Source organism: Bufo gargarizans, chromosome 1 (assembly GCF_014858855.1).
Source record: "Bufo gargarizans isolate SCDJY-AF-19 chromosome 1, ASM1485885v1, whole genome shotgun sequence".
Taxonomy (NCBI): domain Eukaryota; kingdom Metazoa; phylum Chordata; class Amphibia; order Anura; family Bufonidae; genus Bufo; species Bufo gargarizans.
In genome coordinates this window covers 123,400,490-123,427,701 of record NC_058080.1, presented here as the reverse complement: position 1 = coordinate 123,427,701, position 27,212 = coordinate 123,400,490, and the positions used below count along the sequence as shown (strand labels likewise).

General features: G+C 43.2%; 1 protein-coding gene across 1 annotated transcript in view; it reads right to left on the bottom strand.

The window, feature by feature from the left end:
* Positions 1 to 27,212, bottom strand: part of SNX25 (sorting nexin 25) — a 237,870-nt gene that overhangs the window by 77,222 nt on the left and 133,436 nt on the right. The window contains exons 5-6 of the mRNA XM_044297649.1: positions 8,953 to 9,139; positions 14 to 84 (exon numbers count right to left, since the gene is read on the bottom strand). Of these exons, the coding sequence (XP_044153584.1) occupies positions 14 to 84; positions 8,953 to 9,139 (258 nt within the window). The remainder of the gene's footprint in view (positions 1 to 13; positions 85 to 8,952; positions 9,140 to 27,212) is intronic.

Genomic DNA, 27,212 nt, shown 5'->3' with positions numbered 1-27,212 from the left:
ACAGGAAACTCACCTTTTTGTCTTTTCAGCTGTGGGAAACTTCCTATAGTAGTTGCTTGGATTATTTCTACAACAATCTGATACCTTTAGGGGACAAAAAAGGGTAGTTAAATATTTTGTCCAGTGCAAGTATTCTGAGAACAGTAACATTTCATTATCTGTTATAGGACAGCTCTTTGCCCTGTGTAGCTAACAAAACTAAAGTTCATCAAGATAACATTTACATTTAGTAGTTTTACAGACGGAAGGCAGTAAAGACTCATATGGATCTACGCCCTCCTAGGCCAGCAATACGTCCTGACTGAGTATATGCTCTACCTCTTGGCCAGGGCGATTATAGGGAGAGCTAATGCCCCAAGGCCTCCACCACTAATGCTCACCATAAACATTAGATTACTGTCGGCTAAACACTTATTTGGCTGATAGGTGTCTCTCCTGCCGACCCCTCCCCCCCTGACTCCCAAACCATACACATGCATGTTCTTTCTAGAACACACAGAAAGGAGAAAGCTGATGCCAGACCCCTCTGCATGAAAGACACCCGATTATCTCAGCAAACCTCCCTATGTAATTATAGATGTTTTGCCGATAATGAATAGAATGAGGGAGGAACGATTGCTACTGAATAGGGGTGCAATCCTGATCACTGCACACTGGTTTGCAGCATTTAGATGCAGCAGAGAAAGGTGCTGTTTGTAGACAAATGTTCATGTCTATGCAGTTTGCTTGCTTATCGGCAGCACTTCCCTATTACACAGGGTGACTTTCTGCTGACAAAAGGAGCATTTTCGGAGACGCATGAAAGAGGCCCACTCTGTCAGTCTGTGTAAAAGGGCCCAGTTTAAGGGGTTGTCTGGGAATATCTAACTTTTAACTGATGCTGGCACCATGCCTCCACTATTCAAAAATTCATACTTAGCTGCTCCCCATCACTACATGCCTGTTCAATGGCTCCCGCTTGTCCATCTTCTGGTCTGCGGCTTGTTTACTCCCTCCAGGCATGAGCATGTTCATCTGCTCCACTGCAGCCAATGACTGGCTTCAGCAGTGACATGCCCACAAGAGATACATCACCAGTGAAGACAGTGGTTGGCTGCAATGGAGCAGGTGAACATGTCTGGGAGGGAGTAAAGATGCCACAAACCGGAAGATAGACACTCAGGACTTTAGAGTTTTTTTTAAAGCGGAGGTAGGCTGCGAGCATAAATGAAATATTCCTGTACAACCCCTACTAACTACTTATTTTTAATGCCAGGACATATTGTTCCACTTTTCTGTGAGATCAGAACCATCACCTTTTTTTTTGTTGCATATAGGTTATAATGCCATTATGCAAAGCAAACACAACAGAGCAGAAGGCATGGATGGTTCCTTTTAAATATTATAAAATGGCATAATGGAAGATCTTAAAAGGGTGATATGAGATGCCCGTCGATCCCATACTGTACATTGGGCATGTAATCAGAGACTGGGATTTCAACCTGCAGTGCAAGCATGGGTCTGGGATCACAGACGCAACACATCTCAGATAACCCATTTAATTTGTCGAAACACCTTCAATAGATTAGAGTTACTGTACTAATTAAAATGCGCCAGAATTTTGTGCAATTTGCACTAAAAAGCTGGTGTACATGCTTTGCTTCACATTCATTAAGTGTTCGAGACACTTGTTCGGGTTCTTCTGGGAAGAGAACATGGCTTAGGGGAAAAGTGCTCATGGTTAGTCAGGAGGAGCCCTGGATTTAGATGCAACGTAAGCCAACTAATAGATGGTATAAACGTCAGACAAGACAATCTAAAGGTGGGCCAAATGTATCATCTACCACCAGACACTCATTATCTTCATCTAAATCAGTAGACAGTATTAGTAAATGTGCCCGATAATATTAACACCAACATGTCTAAATATTGTGGCATATTTCAAAATGAAAGTTTTCTATAAATTCATCTAATCAACGGTGTGATGCTACGTGCATACTTAGCAGATTACCAAGCAAGCTGAAGCCGATAAACCTAAATCAGAAGCCCGTGCCTGCTAGTCTGCTCTGCCACAGTCGGTGTGCACAAATAAACCTTTGTTGGGGAAGGAAGCATGTAAATAAAACCCGCATTGGGCTTTCTGGGCATCCTGTATGGCCAGTATACCTTTGCTTATGCCTTATGTATATTTAAAAGCTGTGTACAATTTTTTTTTATGACTACATTTTACTCATTTTGGGCTAAAAATTATTTAATAATCTTTATTGCAAAATATTGAGCCGTTCAATCACAAAGGGTTAACTGTCTGTGTGAATCTACTTTTCACTTTGTGCCAATAACCCTCATCTCTACTTTACTAGGAGGGCATCAACACACTACTGACAAAAAGTTAGGGATATTTAGCTTGTGGGTGAAATTTCAGGATGAACCTAAAATGCACTCTAAGATCACAGTGATTGGACTTCTTCTTTAAGGACAGTAAAAACCTAAAGGGGTTGGCCAATTTCTGGTCACTGTTGACCAATGTGTATGTAAGATGTCTATATAACACTAATATAGTCTTTGTTGACATTCTGCCCCATAAGGTCTTCTCCTTTGTTGGACAAGTCTTTTGCGCTGTCCACATGGAGGTCTTGCCGCTGGAGGGCCATGTGACCAGGCAAATCACCTCTATGTGATGTCTCCTCCATTCAAACACACTGAACCTACCATCTGCTCTTCATTGTTGGAAGTTTAGTGCAGTGTGTTTGAATAGAGGAGACTGGTCACATGACCCTCCATCAGCAACCATCTTATGGACAGGACCTAGAGGTTTGTGAACGTGACTTATGAAAAAATAGCAAATGGCACACTGATCAACAGCAGCGAGGAAATGGACAATCCCTTTAAGTCGTTGTCAGACTATCACAAGATTATATCTGTAATTAAACAGGTGAGAGAAGCCGATATTTAGGTGTATTTACTTACAGGCGTTTTCCAGGATTTTGATATTGATGGCTTATCCTCAGGACAGGTCATGAATAGCAGATCGTCAGGAGTAAAACATCCTGTACCCCTTCTGTTCAGCGCCAGCATCATCCATTGTGTAGTGGGCGGAGCTCGTTACTCTGCTGTGCCGCTAACATTCACTTGCATGGGAGCAACTCTACAGTAACTTGATCCGTCCACTACACAATGGACGTAGCTGTGTAGTTCTGGTAATGGTGCTAGGATGCAGGTCGTCATATGATCTTCTGATCTGATCTGATGGCCTATCCCGAGTATAGGCCATCAATATCAAAAACTAGAAAATCCCTGCAGCGGCCTATATTTTGTGCAGCAGCAGAGTCTGGCTTAGTAGAGGCTCAATAGAACAGTGCGCTATCATAGATAACGATTGTGCCAACTCATACTTTAGATGGGGTCTAATAAGGAGATCACGTCTGCTGTCAGTAGCACTCCGCAGCTCTGGACTTGGCACAAAAAGCTATTTTTACATCAAATTAACAATAAGTCGCCAGGCAACAAAATTATGTCCTACCGCTGAGCCTCACATAATTAAGCGCATAGATACTCGAGTGCATAATGTTTTATTAGCCAAGAGAGAAAATGCCAATCAACCCCCTTTCCCCCGAAAAAATAAATAAATCCATTATCAGCAGTCATTCCAGCTTCACAAGGCTGTTATATGGCTGCATTTTACCGTCCTTATTGAGGCTTCCAGCATTTAGACCCCGAGCCTCTACGGAGACACGAACTAGTAAGAACAAGATGCCAAAGCGAATGTGTGATCTCCTTAATAACTTGATCAGTATTCTATCTAAGAAAAGGAATCCATGGAAACGACTCCAGTGTGACAATCGTCATGTCATGTTAGAGCTGAATATTTTAACGCCTGGCTGCTTTCCTTGCCCATCTGGCTAGTGGCATTTAGGCACTTGCGCAATTCTGAGAGAATCCAAGACCTGTAACAGACATAAGCATAGTGTGTGTGAATGGCACCTGGTGTGCCACCCACAATTTTCACGAACACCTGGCCAGAAGATGAGCCATTAGAGAACAGAGAATATGTTAGCATTATAAATTATTATTATATACACTCATTGACAATTTTTCTTTTTTCTTTTTACCAAGAATGAGTTGTTGGACTCGAATAAAACTTTATATTTGTGAATGTAATGATCATATCTGTAAGCGATTACATTATTAGAGCGAAAGGATACGTTTATTGGATAAAACTGTTCCCCAAAATGCTCGATTGGCGTTAAATTTGGTGACTCCGCAAACTAAGAAAGAGTTGGCAATCTGGTAGAAATTCTTGGGAAACCCTTGCTGTGTGTGGACGTGTGTGTGCATTATCCTTCTGAAAAATGCCAACTGGAAGCAATGAGAAGCAACACGTGGCCGCAAGATGTCCTGCACATATCACTGAGCTGTTAGTGTCCCACGTATGATTACTAGGGTTGACCGACTGTCTTATGAGATAGCTTCCTAGATCACCACACCAGCAGTTAGGGCAGTGCGTCTCTCAACAGCAAAGGCAGCATCAAAGCGTTCACCACGAGGCCTCCATACCTTAAACCCAACCAATGTGGGATCCCAAAAAGAACCTCGATTTGTTCCTAAGGATGATATGGTTCTAGTCCATCGCAGTACAGGTTTTAGCGTTCAAAACACCACTGCAAACAAAGGTGATGGTGGCTGGCTGTCAATGCCAGGACAAGTAATGGGCACTGTGACACCAAATTTCCTTCTGATAAGCACCTGGAAATGATACGGGCAGAGACAGTGGTGTATAGTGAAGGTGCCACCTGTGTATGGATGGTGGACAATGATACTGATCTGTCAACAAGTACAAGCAGCTCCCACAAACAATCCTGACTACTGGTCTGTCTGGGCCGCCTGGAGCTTGTTCGTTGCATGTGCATGCCCTCATGTAAAAATTGCTCCCAACAACACCTAACAGCTAGGTCAGGACAGCCTAGATGGTGGGCAAATCATCAAAAACACTATTCTTCTTCTCTCAGTCAAATGATGTACCCCATCAAAGTCTGTCAACTGGCCAAAATGTCCGAGTGCATCACAGAGGCATATCTAGCAGTTAACAATCTCTTACAAGAGGTACACTATCCAAAAGTAGCCTCTAAGAGCCTTTTTAAAGGGCAGCAGGGAAAGCACTTTTACGTCCTCTTTTGGTAAGACCTAGTGTCCAAGCAGACCACACCTGTAATAATTTACATATCTAGCTGTACTTTATTTTTCTGAATGTTGGTTTACGTTTTGTAAGTTGGTGGAGCATTTGTTTCTTTATAGACGTTTGTGAAGATCATAAAAGTCTTAAGTGCTGATTAATAAAATCTCGAAAGAGTGTCCTTTTTTTCACATGGCTGTACAAATGTAAGTAGAAATGTATACAAACCATGAACAGATCATAGTAGTGGTGATCCTCATATTAAATGGTTGCCACTGACTTAACCCAAATATTCAAAGCAAAAACTAATATCAGCGTGCTAAAAATGTGTGATTGGACAGGACCTATTGTGCCTTCACCTTCAGCAGCATGCAGCACTATTCTCGTTATCAAAATGACTAACAGTGGCAACACCAAACAGCCCATGGTATGTGAATGGAGTTCATCACTTACTGTCTATATCTATTGTACGGATACAGCACAGTGTATCCATTATACTTGGAAGCCATGTGCCAGTGTTACATCAGGCTTAGGGCCCACGCCTACTACGTTATAGCAGCTCTGTAGCATGGAACCATAATACGGCAAGCACAGAGAGGGTCTACAGTGTCTTCTTACGACAGGTATTCTGATTTTTTTTTTTAAACAAGTCCCATGGTGTGCCTACAGCTCCAAAGTACAAGGCTGCAGGGACTCCATGTGCCTTCATACACAAAACTTTTTCTCATGCATGTGGCCTAAGGAAGTTGGTTGAACCCTCAGCAACAGTCACCAACTATTCTGTGTGTATGGAAGGCTCCGAGTGTCCTCTGACAGCAGTTTTGGGGACAGAAGGATCAAGCATGTTGTTACCAGCTTGCAAGCTTATGGAGGAACTGGGACAGACGACTGTCAGCTGAACACCCAGAACTCTCTCTACATTTAATCCAACTAACCCCTAAATTGACATTTGAGGAACTCAGAAAACTTTATGATAAAACAACTTTGCAATAAGCACATTGATTCGTCTCCTTAGTTTCTCCTCTCAAGTGCATTAGCCCAGGGCATCCTGCTGTGGCTTTCAAATACTTCAGAGAAATAACAGACTGACTGCCAACAAAGCCATTACGGGATCATGATCCCAATACAGATACGCATCTTCCAAAATCTGTATTGATTCTCCGCAAACCATTGTCACCACAACAATGTATACACACACATAGCACAAGTGCATAGACATTCAGATGCACAGATATAAAGAATTTAAAGTGAAATCAGGTAGAATCCTAATAAATCCTATATTTACCATCTTATGTTGGATATTCTCTTCAGAAGGATGACGGTAAGGCCTCATGCACACGGCCGTGGTGTGTTTTGCGTAACGGCATAGACAGCCTTCAATATAAATGCCTATTCTTGTCCGCAAAGCGAGGACAAGAATAAGACATGTTATATTTTATTTTATTTTTTTGCGGGGCCACGGATGCGGATAGCACACGGAGTGCTGGCCGCATCTTTTCTGGCCCCATTGAAGTGAATGGGTCCGCATCCGAGCCGCAAAAACGGCAGCTCGGATGTGGACCAAAACAACGGCCGTGTGCATGAGGCCTACATCTGACCTTTTCTTCTAAGGGTATAGCCATTTTCAAGTCTATTTTTCCAGAAGAGACACTTTAACAGGCTATGAACACCTTCAGAGGCAATAGTATCATTGCTTTTTACTAATTTTGGGTTAAAATATATATTTTTTTATTATCTCTGAGCTCATAAATATACATTATAGCTAAATTCTTATCAATCTGATAAGAATATGGCTTTAATGAGCGTTTAGATCATTGAGTGTGATATCACAGCTTGCAGAGCTGCAATACTAGACACGACCGCTAATGCGCTGTACTCGAAAGTAGCCACGTTTTTCTAATTTTGGAGATTCCTTTATGGCTCAGGTTCCACAGGGATATTATATACCAGTATTACTGATCTGCGCAATTGTGGTACTTTGCAGAATATCAAAGGTAATTATAACCTGTACGTAGTCATGGTACATGAAATATTTCAATGGCTGGTGCCACCCACATTATAGCACTACAGGTGACGAAGCACAATATCACAGTTCAAGTTTGATAACTGTGTTCTGTATTATGTTCACACGGCTTGTTTTTAAAATACACGTGTAAAAGAAAAGCAGCAAGTGCCACTACCCATCGAAATGAACGGGAGGCTGTTTTGAGGACTTTTTTTGAGCAGATTTGGAACTAACTGAGGCAGAAACGCTCCAAAATCAGCGCCAAAAAAACTCAATGTAAATTGACCCTAGGTGAGGTTAGTTTTAGTTCATATTTTTAGTCCACAGTCAATAAAAATTATTTCAAAAAATCTGTTTCGTGGTATCCTCACACAAACCTGTTATACGTCAGACAGCAGAAGCCTATGGTCTCTATACCTATTCATATGGGTTTCATATGAATGCAATATAAGCGAAAAAACTAGTTGCCAAGAATAAATTGTGATGTGTAAGTAGAGGGGTAGAGAGAGAAATTATTTTAAATTACCGGTATATTAAATATTAACTTTAATTGGTTAAATGCTAAACATATACAGGAGAAACTTGAAAAATTTGAATATTGTGCAAAGTTCATTTATTTCAGTAATACAACTTAAAAGGTGAAACTAACATATGAGAGACTCATTACATGTAAAGCGAGATATTTCAAGACTTTGTTATAATTTGGATGATTATGGCTTACAGCTTATGAAAGTCTCAATTTTGAGGTTCCCCTTTGCTCAGGGGGTATGGATTAATTAGCTGACTAGAGGGTGACACTTTGACCCTAGAATATTGAACCTTTTGACAATATTCTAATGTTAAGGCCTCATGCACACGACCGTTCCGTTTTTTTGCGGTCCACAAACCGCCAATCCGTAAGAAAACGGAAGCCGTCCATGTGCCTTCTGCAATTTGCGGAACGGAAGGCCCATTGTAGAAATGCCTTTTCTTGTCCGCAAAACGGACAAGAATAGGACAGGTTATATATTTTTTGCAGGGCCACGGAACAGTGTAATGGATGCGGACAGCACATGGAGTGCTCTCCGCATCTTTTGCGACCCCATTGAAGTGAATGGGTCAGCATCCGAGCCGCAAAAACGGCGGCTCAGATGTGGACCAAAACAACAGTCGTGTGCTTGAGGCCTAAGTTGCATTACTGAAACAAATGAACTTTCACCTGTAGATGTAGAGAGCCCATATAAGAGTTATATTGATAGAAGTTAGGTTTTTTGTTGTCTAGGGAGTAAAGAGCGAGTGCACTCCGTATATGGTTGGTATGCACACTGTGAGGGATCGTTTTGAGGGGGTAAACGGTATTCTGGATAAATGTTACAGATCTCACCTTAATGCGGATGTGTATCCGAGCTACCACCCTGAGATGGGTGACCCCCCATCCGGTAGGGGCAGTGAAATGTTCACGCATCGGATTAGAGGTCGCCCTCCTCAGGGCGGTAGTTCCACTACACATTCGGATTAGGGTGAGGTCTGCAACATCTAGCCATAATATAGGGCTGTGAAGCACCCAAATACCATGTACCTCTGAAAACGATCCCTGACCGTGTGTATACCAACAATATACAGAGTGCACTCGCTACACAACACAAGGCCTGAGCTGTTCTCTGCATCAGTCTTTTTATTTATTAACCATTAAAGTTAATTTTTAATATAGTTTAACATATTTAATCTCTTCCCTTCTACTTATTCAAATGAATGCAACATACAAAGTCTTCTGAAATAATGAAAAGATGAGATTTACAAACGCATCAAATCAATGTACCTTAACTGTTTAAGGAATTCAATGTCAGAGCTGTTGGTGATCAGTTTGATGAACTCCTCATAAGATGGGGCATATGTATAGGCTTTCTTGTGGCGCTCATTCACCTGTTCCCTGTACTCCAGCTGGCTGAGCAGCATCTGATTAATGTAATCCGGATCACTCAGCAGCTCCACCAAAGGCTTCAGCACTGAAGGAACAAAATCAGGGCATGGCAAGATGAAGGACACCTGAGCTGTCAACTTGAATAGTCAGCATCCTGCAGTAGTATCAGAAGATGGAGCCTACTACTCAGCAGGAAACTGAGAAGTACCCACACATAAAAGACATAAATATTGTATATTACCTAATATGTGTGTGTGTATAGATATATAGATATATATAGAGAGATATATAGAGAGATATATAGATATATATATATATATATATACACACACACACACACACACACACACATACACACACACTGCTCAAAAAAATAAAGGGAACACAAAAATAACACATCCTAGATCTGAATTAATAAAATATTCTTCTGAAATACTTTGTTCTTTACATAGTTGAATGTGCTGACAACTAAATCACACCCAAAAAAATTAATGGAAATTACATTTTTCAACCCATGGAGGTCTGGATTTGGAGTCACACTCAAAATTAAAGTGGAAAAACACACTACAGGCTGATCCAACTTTGATGTAATGTCCTTAAAAAAAGTCAAAATGAGGCTCAGTAGTGTGTGTGGCCTCCGCGTGCCTGTATGACCTCCCTACAACGCCTGTGAATGCTCCTGATGAGGTGGCGGACGGTCTCCTGAGGGATCTCCTCCCAGACCTGGACTAAAGCATCTGCCAACTCCTGGACAGTTTGTGGTGCAACGTGACGTTGGTGGATAGAGCGAGACATGATGTCCCAGATGTGCTCAATTGGATTCAGGTCTGGGGGACGGGCGGGCCAGTCCATAGCATCAATGCCTTCGTCTTGCAGAAACTGCTGACACACTCCACCCACATGAGGTCTAGCATTGTCTTGCATTAGGAGGAACCCAGGGCCAACCGCACCAGCATATGGTCTCACAAGGGGTCTGAGGATCTCATCTCGGTACCTAATGGCAGTCAGGCTACCTCTGGCGAGCACATGGAGGGCTGTGCAGCCCTCCAAAGAAATGCCACCCCACACCATTACTGACCCAATGCCAAACCGGTCATGCTGGAGGATGTTGCAGGCAGCAGAACGTTCTCCACAGCATTTCCAGACTCTGTCACATCTGTCATGTGCTCAGTGTGAACCTGCTTTCATCTGTGAAGAGCATAGGGCGCCAGTGGAGAATTTGCCAATCTTGGTGTTCTCTGGCAAATGCCAAACGTCCTGCACGGTGTTGGGCTGTAAGCACAACCCCCACCTGTGGACGTCGGGCCCTCATATCACCCTCATGGAGTCTGTTTCTGACCGTTTGAGCAGACACATGCACATTTGTGGACTGCTGGAGGTCATTTTGCAGGGCTCTGGCAGTGCTCCTCCTGTTCCTCCTTGCACAAAGGCGGAGGTAGCGGCCCTGATGCTGGGTTGTTGCCCTCCTACGGCCTCCTCCACGTCTCTTGATGTATTGGCCTGTCTCCTGGTAGAGCCTCCATGCTCTGGACACTACACTGACAGACACAGCAAACCTTCTTGCCACAGCTCGCATTGATGTGCCATCCTGGATAAGCTGCACTACCTGAGCCACTTGTGTGGGTTCTAGACTCCATCTCATGCTACCACTAGAGTGAAAGCACCGCCAGCATTGAAAAGTGACCAAAACATCAGCCAGGAAGCATAGGAACTGAGAAGTGGTCTGTGGTCACCACCTGCAGAACCACTCCTTTGTTGGGGGTGTCTTGCTAATTGCCTATAATTTCCACCTGTTGTCTATCCCATTTGCACAACAGCATGTGAAATTGATTGTCACTCAGTGTTGCTTCCTAAGTGGACAGTTTGATTTCACAGAAGTGTGATTGACTTGGAGTTACATTGTGTTGTTTAAGTGTTCCCTTTATTTTTTTGAGCAGTGTATATTTAAAAAGGGCCCATTCACATGAAAGTAAAGCTGTCCGGCACCCCAATAGAAATGCCTATAGGACATGTTCTATTTTTTTGTGAAGAAGCGGAACGGAGGTTCGGGGCGGCGGACAGCACACTGTGTGCTGTCTGCATCTTTTGCGTCCCTATTGAAAATGAATGGGTCCGCACCCAAAAGTGTGGACGTGTGAATGGACCCTAATAGTGTGGAAGCACGGACCAAAAAGCCCACAGAAGCACTTCTAAGTGTTTCCATAGGCTCCCAATCCTTGCCTCTGCTCTACATCACCCGTATCTTGTGGACCCATCTTTGCAGTCCGCAATACGGACACAGACGGCCTATAGTCATCTGAAGGAGCCCTTACAGAGTCAGGATATGTTCAACTTCTCAAACATTGTTTTAGGACTCTTGCACACAACCGTATGGCTTTTTCAGTATTTTACGGTCCACAAAAAACATATCCGCAAAAAACACAGATGAAGTCCGTGTGCATTTCGTTTTTTGGGGAAAGGAATAGCTTCCCCCTATTAGAACAGTACTATCCTTGTCCGTTATGCAGACAATAATAGGACATGTTCTATCTTTGAACGGAATGGAAATACGGAAACAGAAGGCATATGGAGTACCTTCCATTTTTTTTCTGGATCCATTGAAATGAATGGTTCCGTATACGGAACGAAAAAAAAAAAAAACTAAAAACGTTCGTGTGCAAGAGGCCTTGTCTCAGTGCATCCTAAATGTAAAATGAAACCGCTTTTAAAGGGAACCTGTCACCGGGATTGTGTGTATAGCGCTGAGGACATGGGTTGCTAGATGGCCACTAGCACATCCGCCATACCCAGTCCCCATAGCTCTGTGTGCTTTTATTGTGTAAAAAAAACGATTTGATACATTTGCAAATTACCCTGAGATGAGTCCTGACCCTGAGATGAGTCAGGGACAGGACTCATCTCGGGTTAATTTGCATATGTATCAAATAGTTTTTTTTTTACACAATAAAAGCACACAGAGCTATGGGGACTGGGTATGGCGAATGTGCTAGCGGCCATCTACCAACCCATGTCCTCAGCTCTAAACCCAAAATCCCGCTGACAGGTTCCCTTTAAATAAATATAAATGCCATGCCCTTTTATATCTACAGCACAAATGCAGTTGTAAGTTTCCATGGTAACAGACAACAAACTATGTAGTCTGATCCTGCATTTATACATCCATCTGTTCTCTTCTTCTTGATAATATGTCAAATGTATGATAGTAAGAAGTAGCGGTGAGATGGAAGAACTTGCATAGGGAACAGACAGAACAATATTCATTCATGATGCCATGAAACTTGTGAAATTTATTACCCATGTCTATAGTAGTAAAAATTGCCAGGAAACACAGATATGGAATCCAAACCAAAATTACATGAAATTTACTGTACCCGAGCGCAAAAGGGCTCATGCACACGACCATTGTTGTTTTGCGGTCTGTTTTTCATGGATCCGTTGTTCCGTATCTGAGGTTTTTTTTTCTCTGATTTAAGTCCTCTTCCGTTCCGTCATTCCACAAAACATATCCATATGGTTTCCGTATTTGATCCGTTTTTTGCAGATCATATACAGAAAAAGTAAGTTATTAAACACCAAACACATGAGCAATATGGGCTGGGCATCGCATTTCTACAGCATGGATCCGCAAAATACTGATGAAATACGGATGACATACGGATGTGTTCCGTATTTTTTGCGGACCCATTGACTTGAATGGGGCCTCAGACCGTGATTTGCGGAGAATAATAGGACATGCACTACTTTTTTGCGGAATGGAAATACGGAAACGGAATGCACAGGGAGTACCTTCCATTGTTTTTGAAGACCCATTGAAGTGAATGGTTCCGCATATGGTCTGCATAAAAAATGGAATGAAGGCAGAAAGAAAATACGTTCGTGTGCATGAGCCCTTAAAGGGGGTTTCTTGTTACACACACAAAAAAAATAACAGCAACAGTTAACATTACTGCATTAAACAAGTCACATGATGACGTCCCGAGTGCATTTTGACTTCTCCAGCATAATTGCCACCTGTGACCTGCACCCTATGTTTACATTCCAGCACAACACTCATGGAGAGTGTCTGTAGAATCAGGTATCTGCCTCCCCTTCCCCTCCCAGCCTAAGGCTACTTTCACACTGGCGTTTTGAATTCAGTTTGTGAGATCCATTTCAGGGATATCACAAACGGTTCAAAACGTATCAGTTCAGTCCCAATGCATTCTGAATGGATAAGGATCTGTTCAGAATGCATCAGTTTGGCTCCGTTCCGGCTGTATTCCGCTCTGGATGCGGAGCCAAACGGATCCGTCCTGACTTACAATGTAAGTCAATGGGGACGGATCTGTTTTCACTTACACAATATGGTGCAACTGAAAACGGATCCGTCCCCCATTGACTTTCAATGTAAGTCAGGACGGATCCGTTTTTTTTTTAGACTTAAAAAAAAAAAGAATAATGCAAACGGATCCGTTCTGAACGGATACAAGCGTTTGAATTATAGGTGCGGATCCGTCTGTGCAGATACCAGACTGATCCGCAACTAATTCATGTGTGAAAGTAGCCTAACTTCAATGCAGTGAATACTAATGAAGTAGTGTTGGATGAGTTAGGGGAGGGTCCCTCCTCTAGCATATAGAATTTCACTAAAGAAATTATTTAACAGATATTCATCAAGATTTGAACTCCACACTTCCTGTATGTCTGGCAGAAGAGTTACCTTTACACTACAGACCTGCTCTGTTGAAAAGCCTGAATATTCTGTGCTTAAAAAGCTATTTTCTTCACAATGGTATATTATTTAAATGAAAAGAAAAATAATTGTGCCATCTACTGATCAACAAATAATATGTCACTATATCGTACAGCTTATTATGAATACAAAATATTGTTTTGTGATATTTCATACTAAGAAAGTTACAAAAACATTAATGGTTTTCGATTTGTTATTTTTTTTGTAACAATTTTGCAAAAAAATTTAAATTTCACCTAAAAATCTGGAAAGTAAAAAAAATCTATTTTTCTACCATAACTTTTAGTATAAAGACTATTTTACAGGTTTGAGTGAGATCTGAACTCCAGACTGTTTTAAATTAACCCCTTAAGGACTTGCACCATACATGTACAGCGCAGCTGGACGTGACTTAAGGACCAGCGCCGTACATGTACGGCGTAAGGTCCGCCGGGTGCTGGAGCAGGATCGCAGGGGAATCGGGGCACCATGGCTGCTCTTACCAGCAGGCATCCATGCCGGGCAAGGGCAGCATGGTGGCTTTCTGCCCCCCCCCCCCCTGCAGCTCAGAAGCACTGCGATTGGCCGGTCAATGAAGATAGAGTTGCCGGTCCCTAGATAGAGTTGTGAGAGAGACAAAGATAAATAATTTCAGATAGAACTTTTTCCACCTTTAACCACTTCAGCCCCGCTAGGTGAAACCCCCTTCATGACCAGAGCACTTTTTACACTTCGGCACTACACTACTTTCACCGTTTATCGCTCGGTCATGCAACTTACCACCCAAATGAATTTTACCTCCTTTTCTTCTCACTAATGGAGCTTTCATTTGGTGGTATTTCATTGCTGCTGGCATTTTTACTTTTTTTGTTATTAATCAAAATGTAACGATTTTTTTGCAAAAAAATGACATTTTTCACTTTCAGCTGTAAAATTTTGCAAAAAAAACGACATCCATATATAAATTTTTCACCAAATTTATTGTTCTACATGTCTTTGATAAAAAAAAAAATGTTTGGGCAAAAAAAAAAATGGTTTGGGTAAAAGTTATAGCATTTACAAACTATGGTACAAAAATGTGAATTTCCGCTTTTTGAAACAGCTCTGACTTTCTGAGCACCTGTCATGTTTCCTGAGGTTCTACAATGCCCAAACAGTATAACTACCCCACAAATGACCCCATTTCGGAAAGTAGACACCCTAAGGTATTCGCTGATGGGCATAGTGAGTTCATAGAACTTTTTATTTTTTGTCACAAGTTATCGGAAAATGATGATTATTTTTTTTTTTCTTACAAAGTCTTATATTCCACTAACTTGCGACAAAAAATAAAAAATTTTAGGAACTCACCATGCCCCTTACAGAATACCTTGGGGGTGTCTTCTTTCCAAAATGGGGTCACTTGTGGGGTAGTTATACTGCCCTGGCAATTTAGGGGCCCAAATGTGTGAGAAGTACTTTGCAATCAAAATGTGTAAAAAATGACCGGTGAAATCCAAAAGGTGCACTTTGGAATATGCGCCCCTTTGCCCACCTTGGCAGCAAAAAAGTGTGACACATCTGGTATCGCCGTACTCAGGAGAAGTTGGGGAATGTGTTTTGGGGTGTCATTATACATATACCCATGCTGGGTGAGAAAAATATCTTGGTCAAATGCCAACTTTGTATAAAAAAATGGGAAAAGTTGTCTTTTGCCAAGATATTTCTCTCATCCAGCATGGGTATATGTAAAATGACCCCCCAAAACACATTCCCCAACTTCTCCTGAGTACGGCGATACCAGATGTGTCACACTTTTTTGCAGCCAAGGTGGGCAAAGGGGCACATATTCCAAAGTGCACCTTTCAGATTTTGCAGGCCATTTTTTACACATTTTGATTGCAAGGTACTTCTCACACATTTGGGCCCCTAAATTGCCAGGGCAGTATAACTACCCCACAAGTGACCCCATTTTGGAAAGAAGACACCCCAAGGTATTCCGTGAGGGGCATGGCGAGTTCCTAGAATTTTTTATTTTTTGTCACAAGTTAGCGGAAAATGATGATTTTTTTTTTTTTCTCTTTTTTCCTTACAAAGTCTCATATTCCACTAACTTGCGACAAAAAATAAAAAATTCTAGGAACTCGCCATGCCCCTCACGGAATACCTTGGGGTGTCTTCTTTCCAAAATGGGGTCACTTGTGGCGTAGTTATACTGCCCTGGCAATTTAGGGGCCCATATGTGTGAGAAGTACTTTGCAATCAAAATCTGTAAAAAATGACCGGTGAAATCCGAAAGGTGCACTTTGGAATATGTGCCCCTTTGCCCACCTTGGCATCAAAAAAGTGTCACACATCTGGTATCGCCGTACTCAGGAGAAGTTGGGGAATGTGTTTTGGGCTGTCATTTTACATATACCCATGCTGGGTGAGAGAAATATCTTGGCAAAAGACAACTTTTACCATTTTTTTTATACAAAGTTGGCATTTGACCAAGATATTTTTCTCACCCAGCATGGGTATATGTAAAATGACACCCCAAAACACATTGCCCAACTTCTCCTGAGTACGGCGATACCAGATGTGTCACACTTTTTTGCTGCCAAGGTGGGCAAAGGGGCACATATTCCAAAGTGCACCTTTCGGATTTTGCAGGGCATTTTTTACACATTTTGATTGCAAAGTTCTTCTCACACATTTGGGCCCCTAAATTGCCAGGGCAGTATAACTACCCCACAAGTGACCCCATTTTGGAAAGAAGACACCCCAAGGTATTCCGTGAGGGGCATGGCGAGTTCCTAGAATTTTTAATTTTTCGTCGCAAGTTAGTGGAATATGAGACTTTGTAAGGAAAAAAGAAAAAAAAAGAAAAATCATCATTTTCCGCTAAATTGTGACAAAAAATAAAAAATTCTAGGAACTCGCCGTGCCCCCCACGGAATACCTTGGGGTGTCTTCTTTCCAAAATGGGGTCACTTGTGGCGTAGTTATACTGCCCTGGCAATTTAGGGGCCCAAATGTGTAAGAAGTACCTTGCAATCAAAATGTGTAAAAAATGGCCTGCGAAATCCGAAAGGTGCCCCTTTGCCCACCTTGGCTGCAAAAAAGTGTCACACATGTGGTATCGCCGTACTCAGGAGAAGTTGGGCAATGTGTTTTGGGGGGTCATTTTACATATACCCATGCTGGGTGAGAGAAATATCTTGGCAAAAGACAACTTTTCCCATTTTTTTATACAAAGTTGGCATTTGACCAAGATATTTTTCTCACCCAGCATGGGTATATGTAAAATGACACCCCAAAACACATTCCCCAACTTCTCCTGAGTACGGCGATACCACATGTGTGACACTTTTTTGCAGCCTAGATGCGCAAAGGGGCCCAAATTCCTTTTAGGAGGGCATTTTTAGACATTTGGATCCCAGACTTCTTCTCATGCTTTAGGGCCCCTAAAAAGCCAGGGCAGTATAAATACCCCACATGTGACCCCACTTTGGAAAGAAGACACCCCAAGGTATTCAATGAGGGGCCTGGCGAGTTCCTAGAATTTTTTATTTTTTTGCATAAGTTAGCGGATATTGATTTTTTTTTGTTTTTTTTCTCACAAAGTCTCACTTTCCGCTAACTTAGGACAAAAATTTCAATCTTTCATGGACTCAATATGCCCCTCACAGAATACCTTGGGGTGTCTTCTTTCCGAAATGGGGTCACATGTGGGGTATTTATACTGCCCTGGCTTTTTAGGGGCCCTAAAGCGTGAGAAGAAGTCTGGAATATAAATGTCTAAAAATGTTTACGCATTTGGATTCCGTGAGGGGTATGGTGCGTCCATGTGAGATTTTATTTTTTGACACAAGTTAGTGGAATATGAGACTTTGTAAGAAAAAACAAAAACAAAAACAAACAAAAAATTTCCGCTAACTTGTGCCAAAAAAAATGGCTGAATGGAGCCTTACCAGGGGGGGAGTGATCAATGACAGGCGGGTGATCAATGACAGGGGGGTGATCACCCATATAGACTCCCTGATCACCCCCCTGTCATTGATCACCCCCCCTGTAAGGCTCCATTCAGACATCCGCATGATTTTTTACGGATCCATGGATACATGGATCGGATCCACAGAACGCATGCGGACGTCTGAATGGAGCCTTACAGGGGGGGTTATCAATGACAGGGGGTGATCAGGGTAATCAGGGTGATCACCCCCCTGTCACTGATCACCCCCCCTTTAAGGCTCCATTCAGACATCCGCATGATTTTTTACGGATCCATGGATACATGGATCGGATCCACAGAACGCATGCGGACGTCTGAATGGAGCCTTACAGGGGGGTTATCAATGACAGGGGGTGATCAGGGTAATCAGGGTGATCACCCCCCTGTCACTGATCACCCCCCCTGTAAGGCTCCATTCAGACATCCGCATGATTTTTTACGGATCCATGGATACATGGATCGGATCCACAAAACGCATGCGGACGTCTGAATGGAGCCTTACAGGGGGGTTATCAATGACAGGGGGTGATCAGGGTAATCAGGGTGATCACCCCCCTGTCACTGACCACCCCCCCTGTAAGGCTCCATTCAGACATCCGCATGATTTTTTACGGATCCATGGATACATGGATCGGATCCACAAAATGCATGCGGACGTCTGAATGGAGCCTTACAGGGGGGTTATCAATGACAGGGGGTGATCAGGGTAATCACCCCCCTGTCACTGATCACCCCCCCTGTAAGGCTCCATTCAGACATCCGCATGATTTTTTACGGATACATGGATACATGGATCGGATCCACAAAACGCATGCGGACGTCTGAATGGAGCCTTACAGGGGGGTTATCAATGACAGGGGGTGATCAGGGTAATCAGGGTGATCACCCCCCTGTCACTGACCACCCCCCCTGTAAGGCTCCATTCAGACATCCGCATGATTTTTTACGGATCCATGGATACATGGATCGGATCCACAAAATGCATGCGGACGTCTGAATGGAGCCTTACAGGGGGGTTATCAATGACAGGGGGTGATCAGGGTGATCACCCCCCTGTCACTGATCACCCCCCCTGTAAGGCTCCATTCAGACATCCGCATGATTTTTTACGGATCCATAAAACGCATGCGGACGTCTGAATGGAGCCTTACAGGGGGGTTATCAATGACAGGGGGGTGATCAGGGAGTGTATATGGGTGATCACCCGCCTGTCATTGATCACCCCCTGTAAGGCTCCATTCAGACGTCCGCATGTGTTTTGCGGATCCGATCCATGTATCCATGGATCCGTAAAAATCATGCGGACGTCTGAATGGTGCCTTACAGGGGGGTGATCAATGACGGGGGTGATCAATGACAGGGGGTGATCAGGGAGTGTATATGGGTGATCACCCGCCTGTCATTGATCACCCCCCTGTAAGGCTCCATTCAGACGTCCGTATGCTTTTTGCGGATCCGATCCATGTATCCGTGGATACGTAAAAATCATACGGACGTCTGAACGGAGCCTGACAGGGCGGTGATCAATGACAGGGCGGTGATCAATGACAGGGGGGTGATCAGGGAGTTTATATGGGGTGATCAGGGGTTTATAAGGGGTTAATAAGTGACCGGGGGGGGGTGTAGTGTAGTGTGGTGTTTGGTGCGACTGTACTGACCTACCTGAGTCCTCTGGTGGTCGATCCTAACAAAAGGAACCACTAGAGGACCAGGTAGGAGGTATATTAGACGCTGTTATGAAAACAGCGTCTAATATACCTGTTAGGGGTTAAAAAATTCGGATCTCCAGCCTGCCAGCGAGCGATCGCCGCTGGCAGGCTGGAGATCCACTCGCTTACCTTCCGTTCCTGTGAGCGCGCGCGCCTGTGTGCGCGCGTTCACAGGAAATCCCGGCCCTCGCGAGATGACGCGTATATGCGTCGTCGTGCGCAGGGCTGCCACCTCCGGACCGCACATCTGCGTTAGGCGGTCCGGAGGTGGTTAATGTGACTATAAACTGTACCACTCACTTGAAAAACAAACTGAAATCTTTTAGGTGGAGAGAAGAAAACAATCAGAATGTGTTAAGAATTAAGCAATCACATTCAAAGCCATGTTAAATAGGAGTCAGCATACACCTGCCATCATTTAAAATGCCTCTGATTAACCCCAAATAAAGTTCAGCTGCTCCAGCTCTTTCCTGAAATTTTCTTAGTCGCATCCCACAGCAAAAGCCATGGTCCACAGAGAGCTTCCAAAGCATCAGAGGGATCTCATTGTTAAAAGATGTCAGGAGAAGGGTACAAAAGAATTTCCAAGGCATTAGATATACCATGGAACACAGTGAAGACAGTCATCATCAAGTGGAGAAAATATGGCACAACAATGACATTACCAAGAACTGGACGTCCCTCCAAAATTGATAAAAAAAAGACTAGAAGAAAACTGGTCTGGGAGGCTACCAAGAGGGCTACAGCAACATTAAAGGAGCTGCAGGAATATCTGGCAAGTACTGGCTGTGTGGTACATGTGACAACAATCTCCCATATTCTTCATATGTCTGGGCTATGGGGTAGAGTGGCAAGATGAAAACCTTTTCTTACGAAGAAAAACATCCAAGCCAGGCTACATTTTGCTAAAACACATCTGAAGTCTCCCAAAAGCATGTGGGAAAAGGTTATGGTCTGATGAAACCAAGGTTGAACTTTTTGGCCATAATTCCAAAAGATATGTTTGGCACATAAACAACACGGTACATCACCAAAATAACACTAGAACACCATACCCACAGTGAAGCATGGTGGTGCAGCATCATGCTTTGGGTCTGTTTTTCTTCAGATAGAACTGGGGCCTTAGATAAGCTAGAGGGAATTATAAACAGTTCCAAATACCAGTCAATTTTGGCACAAAACCTTCAGGCTTCTGCTAGAAAGCTGAACATGAAGAGGAACTTAATCTTTCAGCATTAACAGCGACCCAAAGCATACATCCAAATCAACAAAGGAATGGCTTCACCAGAAGAAGATTAAAGTTTTGGAATGGCCCAGCCAGAGCCCAGACCTGAATACGATAGAAAAACTGTGTGGTGATCTGAAGAGGGCTGTGCACAGGAGATGCCCTTGAAATCTGACAGATTTGAAGTGTTTTTGCAAAGAAGAGTGGGCAAATGTTGGCAAGTCAAAATGTGCCATGCTGATAGACTCATAGCCCAAAAAGACTGAGTGCTATAAAATCAAAAGGTGCTTCAACAAAGTATTAGTTTAGGGGTGCACACTTATGCAACCATATTATTTTATTTTTATATTTTTTCTTCCCTCTACCTAAAAGATTTCAGTTTGTTTTTCAGTTGAGTTTATAGGTCACATTAAAGGTGGAAAAAGTTCTGAAATGATTTATCTTTCTCATTATTTTACATCACAGAAACCTGACATTTTAACAGGGGTGTGTAGACTTTTTATATCCACTGTGTGTGTGTAATATGTAATATATATATATATATATATATATATATATATATATATATATATATATATATTCAATTTTAGTTAGGTAGTGATTGTGTAATTTTTGCACGCACATGCATCCTGCAATTTTTTTATAAACTTTTTTCTCTACTCCTTTTCTCTATATTTCAAATTTATTACAAACACAAAATACACACCCCTCACACTCAGCTGAAGAGGCATACGCCATGCTTGAACTACAATATATAGAAAAGCGGCTTACCCTCCGGTTACCCTGGATAAGGGCTTCTATCTCTGCGACTTCACCCAGTCACAAAAACATTAGAAAAAAAATAAACTGATTTGATTATGGATAGGCGCACTTCATCTGAAACAGTCCAGAAACTAGATATCCTTAAATCATTTATTAAGAGTTTGCTCAAACAAAATATAATATTAATATAAAATTACCATAAGTATCCCCCAAAAAATAATTGCATCCGTTCTAAAAATAAAGGATAACAGAATACATGCATTAAAATATAAAAACACTGGATGTTGCTTGCCTCAGATACGCCATGCTTGCCTCCGTTACGGAGTCCGCCAGTGAGGGAAAAGAGGATGCCACTTTCCTCTACCCCTCATCATCAGCTGATGAGGGACCCTCTAGAAGGTGCCCCAGCACAGCAGCTTAGGCAGCCCCCCAGAGTGATCCCATATGGACCCCACCCCCCCTGATGATTATCAGCCCCAAATTCCAGATTTTGAGGGCAGCTCCGGAATACAGATAGACTGTGCGGGAGTCACTGAACTAGATTTTTTCAAAATCTTCTTCTATGAAGATTTCGGAAATTTAATGGTGGTCCATCACCTCACATGAAATGCATATTTGGTAAAATAGATAACCACTATTGGTAAGATGAATAACCTAATTCGGTGAGCATGAAGAAGTAAAAGTACAAACAACAGACATATAGACGAAGAGGGGAAGGAAAGAAGGGGATGTGTATACTGTTTGGTATCTTTATGTTCTATACAGAATTTACACTCTGAAATCTACCTGGTCTAACCAGGTTTGATACGCTTGAGAACCCTTAAATAGAATACAGGGGGTCCACGTTTTAAGGTATCTCATCCGTTCCTTCATCCTCCACCAATAATTCCTCCATTCTGCGGATCTTTTCGAACGTGTCTAACCAATCTCTGATGTGTGGGGCGTCATGAGATTTCCAATATATGGGTATGACCAGGCGAGCAGCCTGCACAAAGAAGAGGCCCCTTTTTTAAGGCAGAAATGGGACCAGGGAGCATGGATAGCAATGTCCCTTCGAGGGTTCACTGTATTGCTTTACCGCTCACCTGATTATACAGATCTTTCAAAGCCTTCCAGAAGGGAGTCAGATGGTACCACTGCCACCAAATTTGGGCCATTGTACCCGCCTCGCCTTCATATCGCCAACACGTGTTCGGACAGGTAGGATAGAAAGAATGTAGGAGTGCTGGTGTCCTATACCACCTGGACATAATCTGGAATTCGTCTCCTGTAAACTGCAGCTAATGGATGATTTGTGCGATAATGTAAATGCTCTCTCCCATTGTTCTGCAGGGAAGGAACTTCCCAATTCCCTCTCCCAAGCCAACACATATGGCAGGGAAGATGGGGGACCTCCGTCCTCCTGGAGCAGCCCGTAGACCAGAGACACAAGATGTGTGGGTGGGGTTGTTTGGAGGTAGAGAGATTCAAAACGTGTGATGTCCCTAGATAGAGTTGTGATAGGACCCAATAAAGATATGACGTTTTGAATACTGATATAGTGAAACCCATGCCCCTCTGTTGCTCCCCCCAGGAAACGAGTACAGTAGCATCCTTCCTAATAAACTGATATGCCCAGGGGTTTTCTTCCCTGCAGAGTCCCAGCAACGTCAGCTGTCCCATCCCCAAGGGAAAGTCTGGATTATCAAATACAGGAGTCATGGGTCCTGGAAAGGTTGTAAGACCTAGGGACACAGCATATTTATCCCACATTTGCAATACTCCCCATGTTAGTGGGGGGAAGGTGCGGGGGTCTATTTGATTTAGTGATCCAAGGGAGATCTTGGGCTGGGCAGCCAACTTCCTTCCTTTCAAACTGAATCCAGCGTTTGGATAAACCACTATGGAACCAATCTAAAACATACGAAAGGAGTGCAGCTCTATAATACATTTGTAAATCAGGGAGCCCCACCCCTTCCGTCAATCTGGATTGAACCAGAAAACGCATACCCAACCTAGGTGATGAGCCTGCCCAAATAAAAGTCCAGGAACATTGATCTGAAGGCCATAAAGAATTTACATGGTAATGGAACGGGAATAGTTCTGAAGAAATACAATATCATCGGTAGAACATTCATTTTTAATGTATGTATTCTCCCAAAGCAAGATATAGGTATAGGTAGAGTAGAGCAGCGTTTCCCAACCAGTGTGCCTCCAGCTGTTACAAAACTACAACTCCCAGCATGCCTGCACAGCCAAATTCTGTCCGGGCATGCTGGGAGTTGTAGTTTTGCAACTGCTTGAGGCACACTAGTTGGGAAACACTGGAGTAGAGGTTAGCTGGTTGAGAAGGGATAGCCATGCCCAAATAGGTTATATGTCCCTGCATCCAGTGAAAGGGGAACGAAGTCTGTAGTGTGTGTACAGTGTTAGACGGTATGGTAATATTGAGTATCTCAGAGGTTTACCTTGAAGTTTCTAAGGTCTCCAAAGGTCACGAACTCCTTCAAGACATTGGGGAGACCAACAACTAGCTCAGAGCAGTAGATGAGGAGGTCGTCAGCATAAATGGCTATTTTAGATTCCAGATTCCCTAATTTGAATCCACTGATAGACTCGTTAATCCTGAGAGCTCTGGACAGGAATTCCATGACCATAATGTATAGTAGGGGGAAAAGTGGGCACCCCTGCCAGGTACCGTTATGCATCTGAAAAGAGACTGATAAGGAGCCATTAACCTGAACCTGAGCTCTAGGGTTTTGATAAAGGGAAAGGATTCTGTGGATCATGTTGGGACCCAAGCCAAAAGCTCATTGCCTCTCCCAGGAAGACCCAGTCCACTCGGTCAAAGGCCTTTCGGCATCAATCGCGAGAAGACACCGGGGGGAATTGGTTGCATTGGCTCGAGTTATAAAAGAACCAGGGATCGTATAGTATTATCCCTTGATTCCCGACCCGAAACAAAGTCCACCTGATCCTTATGTATTAAAGAGGGCATGTAATTATTCAATCTGTCGTCCACAATTTTAGCGCATATCTTCAAGTCAATGTTGATCAATGATATCAGTCGGTAGTTGCTACAGACCAAGGGATCCTTGCCCTGTTTAGGAAGTCCACAGATATGTGCAGTCAGAGCTTGTGATGGGAAGGAGGAACCCTCTACAAGAGAGTTGCACATTTTGGTAAGACGGTTGGAGACATCATCGAGGAACTTCTTATAAAAGCGGGGTGTGAATCCGCCAGGGCCCGGGCACTTACCTACTTCTAGTCTTTTATAACCCCTTGGACCTCCCGTAAGGTTATTTCCCCCTCTAGAGTGTTCCTGTCCGCTGTTGAGAGTTAGGGCCTATTAGCTTCGAAATGTAGTTTCTGATTTTCTGGGTTTTTATGTCTAAGTGGAGATCTGCATATTTGCCCTTCAAATAGTAGAGAGCCTCGTAATAAGATTGGAATTCTCGTAAGATGTCACCAGTGGCGTGAATGTGACCACCCTCTCTACGGTTAAGCGAAGGGATGTAAGAGGAGGCTTGTCTCTGTCTCAACATCCTTGCCAGCAATCTACCGCTCTTATCTTCCTGTTCATAGAAGAGCTTTTTAAGTTTGTCTCTGGCGCCTAAATATTTTTGATCAATTAGTTTCCTTAGAACCGACCGAGTATCACAGAGCTCTTGATAAACCACCGATGAGAGGGAACCTTTATGTTTCCGCTCTAGTATAGCCAATTTCTGAAAAAGTGTGCAAATCTCTGCAGAGCACATTTTCTTAAGTCTAGAGGCGCGCGAAAGGAGTCTACTAAGTATCACACATTTTAAAGCTTTCCATTGAATGGTTGCGCTAGAGGAATCCAATTTATGTACCTACACAAAGTCCGAGATAGCGGATTTAATATCTGCCACACAGACAGGATCCCTGAGTATGTTGTCATTAAGCTTCCATGAGCTCCTAGTGCGGGTAGGGTCTCCCATGTCCAAAGCCATCCATGTAAGGGAATGATCAGAGAAAAGAATGAGTTCAATACCCGCCAAAGGGCACAAGTCTAGAAGGGAGTGTGAAAGAAAGATATAGTCAAGGTGGTGGTATGTGTTACGAGAGGAGGAAAAGAATGTGAAATCTTTAGCAGTGGGATAAAGGATACGCCATATGTCCACCAATCTTAGGGATTGTAGGTGTCTTCTGAATCCCCGAGCCACCCCAGCAGACAAAGGACCTACCTGTAGACATATCTAACGTAGTGTCCAAGGGGAAGTTGATGTCCCCACCTAGGATGACTGGTAGACAGTCTGCAAACTCATCCAAAGCGGCAAATACTATGGAGGCGAACGCGGTCTGTCCTGTGTTAGGGAAGTAGACATTCGCTATTACAATAGTCTTAGAGGAAAGAGACATCTTAAGAAAAATGTACCGGCCTGAACCTTCAGATACAGTATTCAGTATGGTGCACGGAACTGACTTGTGGACGGCTATAGATACCCCTCTAGCTTTGGAGTCAGCAAATGTGCTATGAGCCCATACCGAGAAGTACCGATTCAGGAGGGCTATAGTAACCCCCTGTTTATGAAGATTATACAAAATTTGGTTTCTCTTGGCAGGTTCATTCAAGCCATTGGCATTGAATGAACATTTCTTGATAGAGGCCATAGTGCTATTTGTGAAATTTTAATTGCGGAATTTGTATACTGAGGAACAGAGTAGGGTGGAAAAGACCAAAGAGAGGACAAGACGAAACCAGGGGAGACAAACAAACATAACACAAAACTCTTGTAGACCAATAAGATATGGCACAAGTATTAAGTAAATCAGTAGCAGACTGGGAAATAAGCCCCCTGCTACCCTGTGAAGGCAAGGGAGAAGTGAAAGCCCCAACGAAGCGAAAGACCCTCCCCCACTTCTGCACATTAATTATTTCAAATATGAATGATAAGTTATAAACTATCCAACATTTAACTGACAGCTATATTACACACCTGTCAGCTACATGAGGCCTCCTGAGGCTGATCCTAACATAGATCGAGAGGGGGCCCTCCCCCCCACGCCACCAAAATGGCGGTAAGGAGCACGGAGAGCCCTTCCAAGGGAAGCCTCCACATAAAACTTCTCAGACAGAAGAACCGAACGCGAACTTTTGTTTAACAGTATAGGCATTAGCTTAGATATAACATTGTAGAGAAGAATGGTATGATTTACTGTGTCTTCCTCTACTTAGATGATCTGGGGGACAGCTGGGACCACCGCTCCCTTGCGGGCAACGGTAGTGGAGATAATACGGTCGGCCAATCAGGTAGGGAGACCGTTGGCAAAGCAAAAGTCACCAATAACTTGGGATCTTCTGGGTCATTGAATGTCGCGGAATCTCCCTCTTTCCTGGCGTGAAGTTGGAATGGGTAGCCCCATCGGTATTGGATATCTTTTTCTTTTAGAAGGGTAAGAATGGGCCTCACTGCTCTGCGTAGCTGGAGAGTCCTCCTTGAAAGATCCGGCAGGATCTGAATATGAGAACTCCCGATCTCCAGCTTCTTTGACTGTTGGGCAGCTTTCAGAATGTCCTCCTTTATTTTAAAGAAGTGTACTTGGCACACAATGTCTCTGGGTATAGCCACGTCAGTTGGTCTAGAGCCCAGAGCTCTATGTATACGGTCCAGATCAATAGGGAGTGGGACTGCTCCGTTTAAAAGGGAGCCAAACAGAGACTGGATCGTGGCCTACAGGAACCCCTTTTATCCGCAAGTTGTTTCTGCGGTGACGATTATCTATGTAAATGGGATGGGCCTTCAATACTCTCTGATGATCATCTAAGTG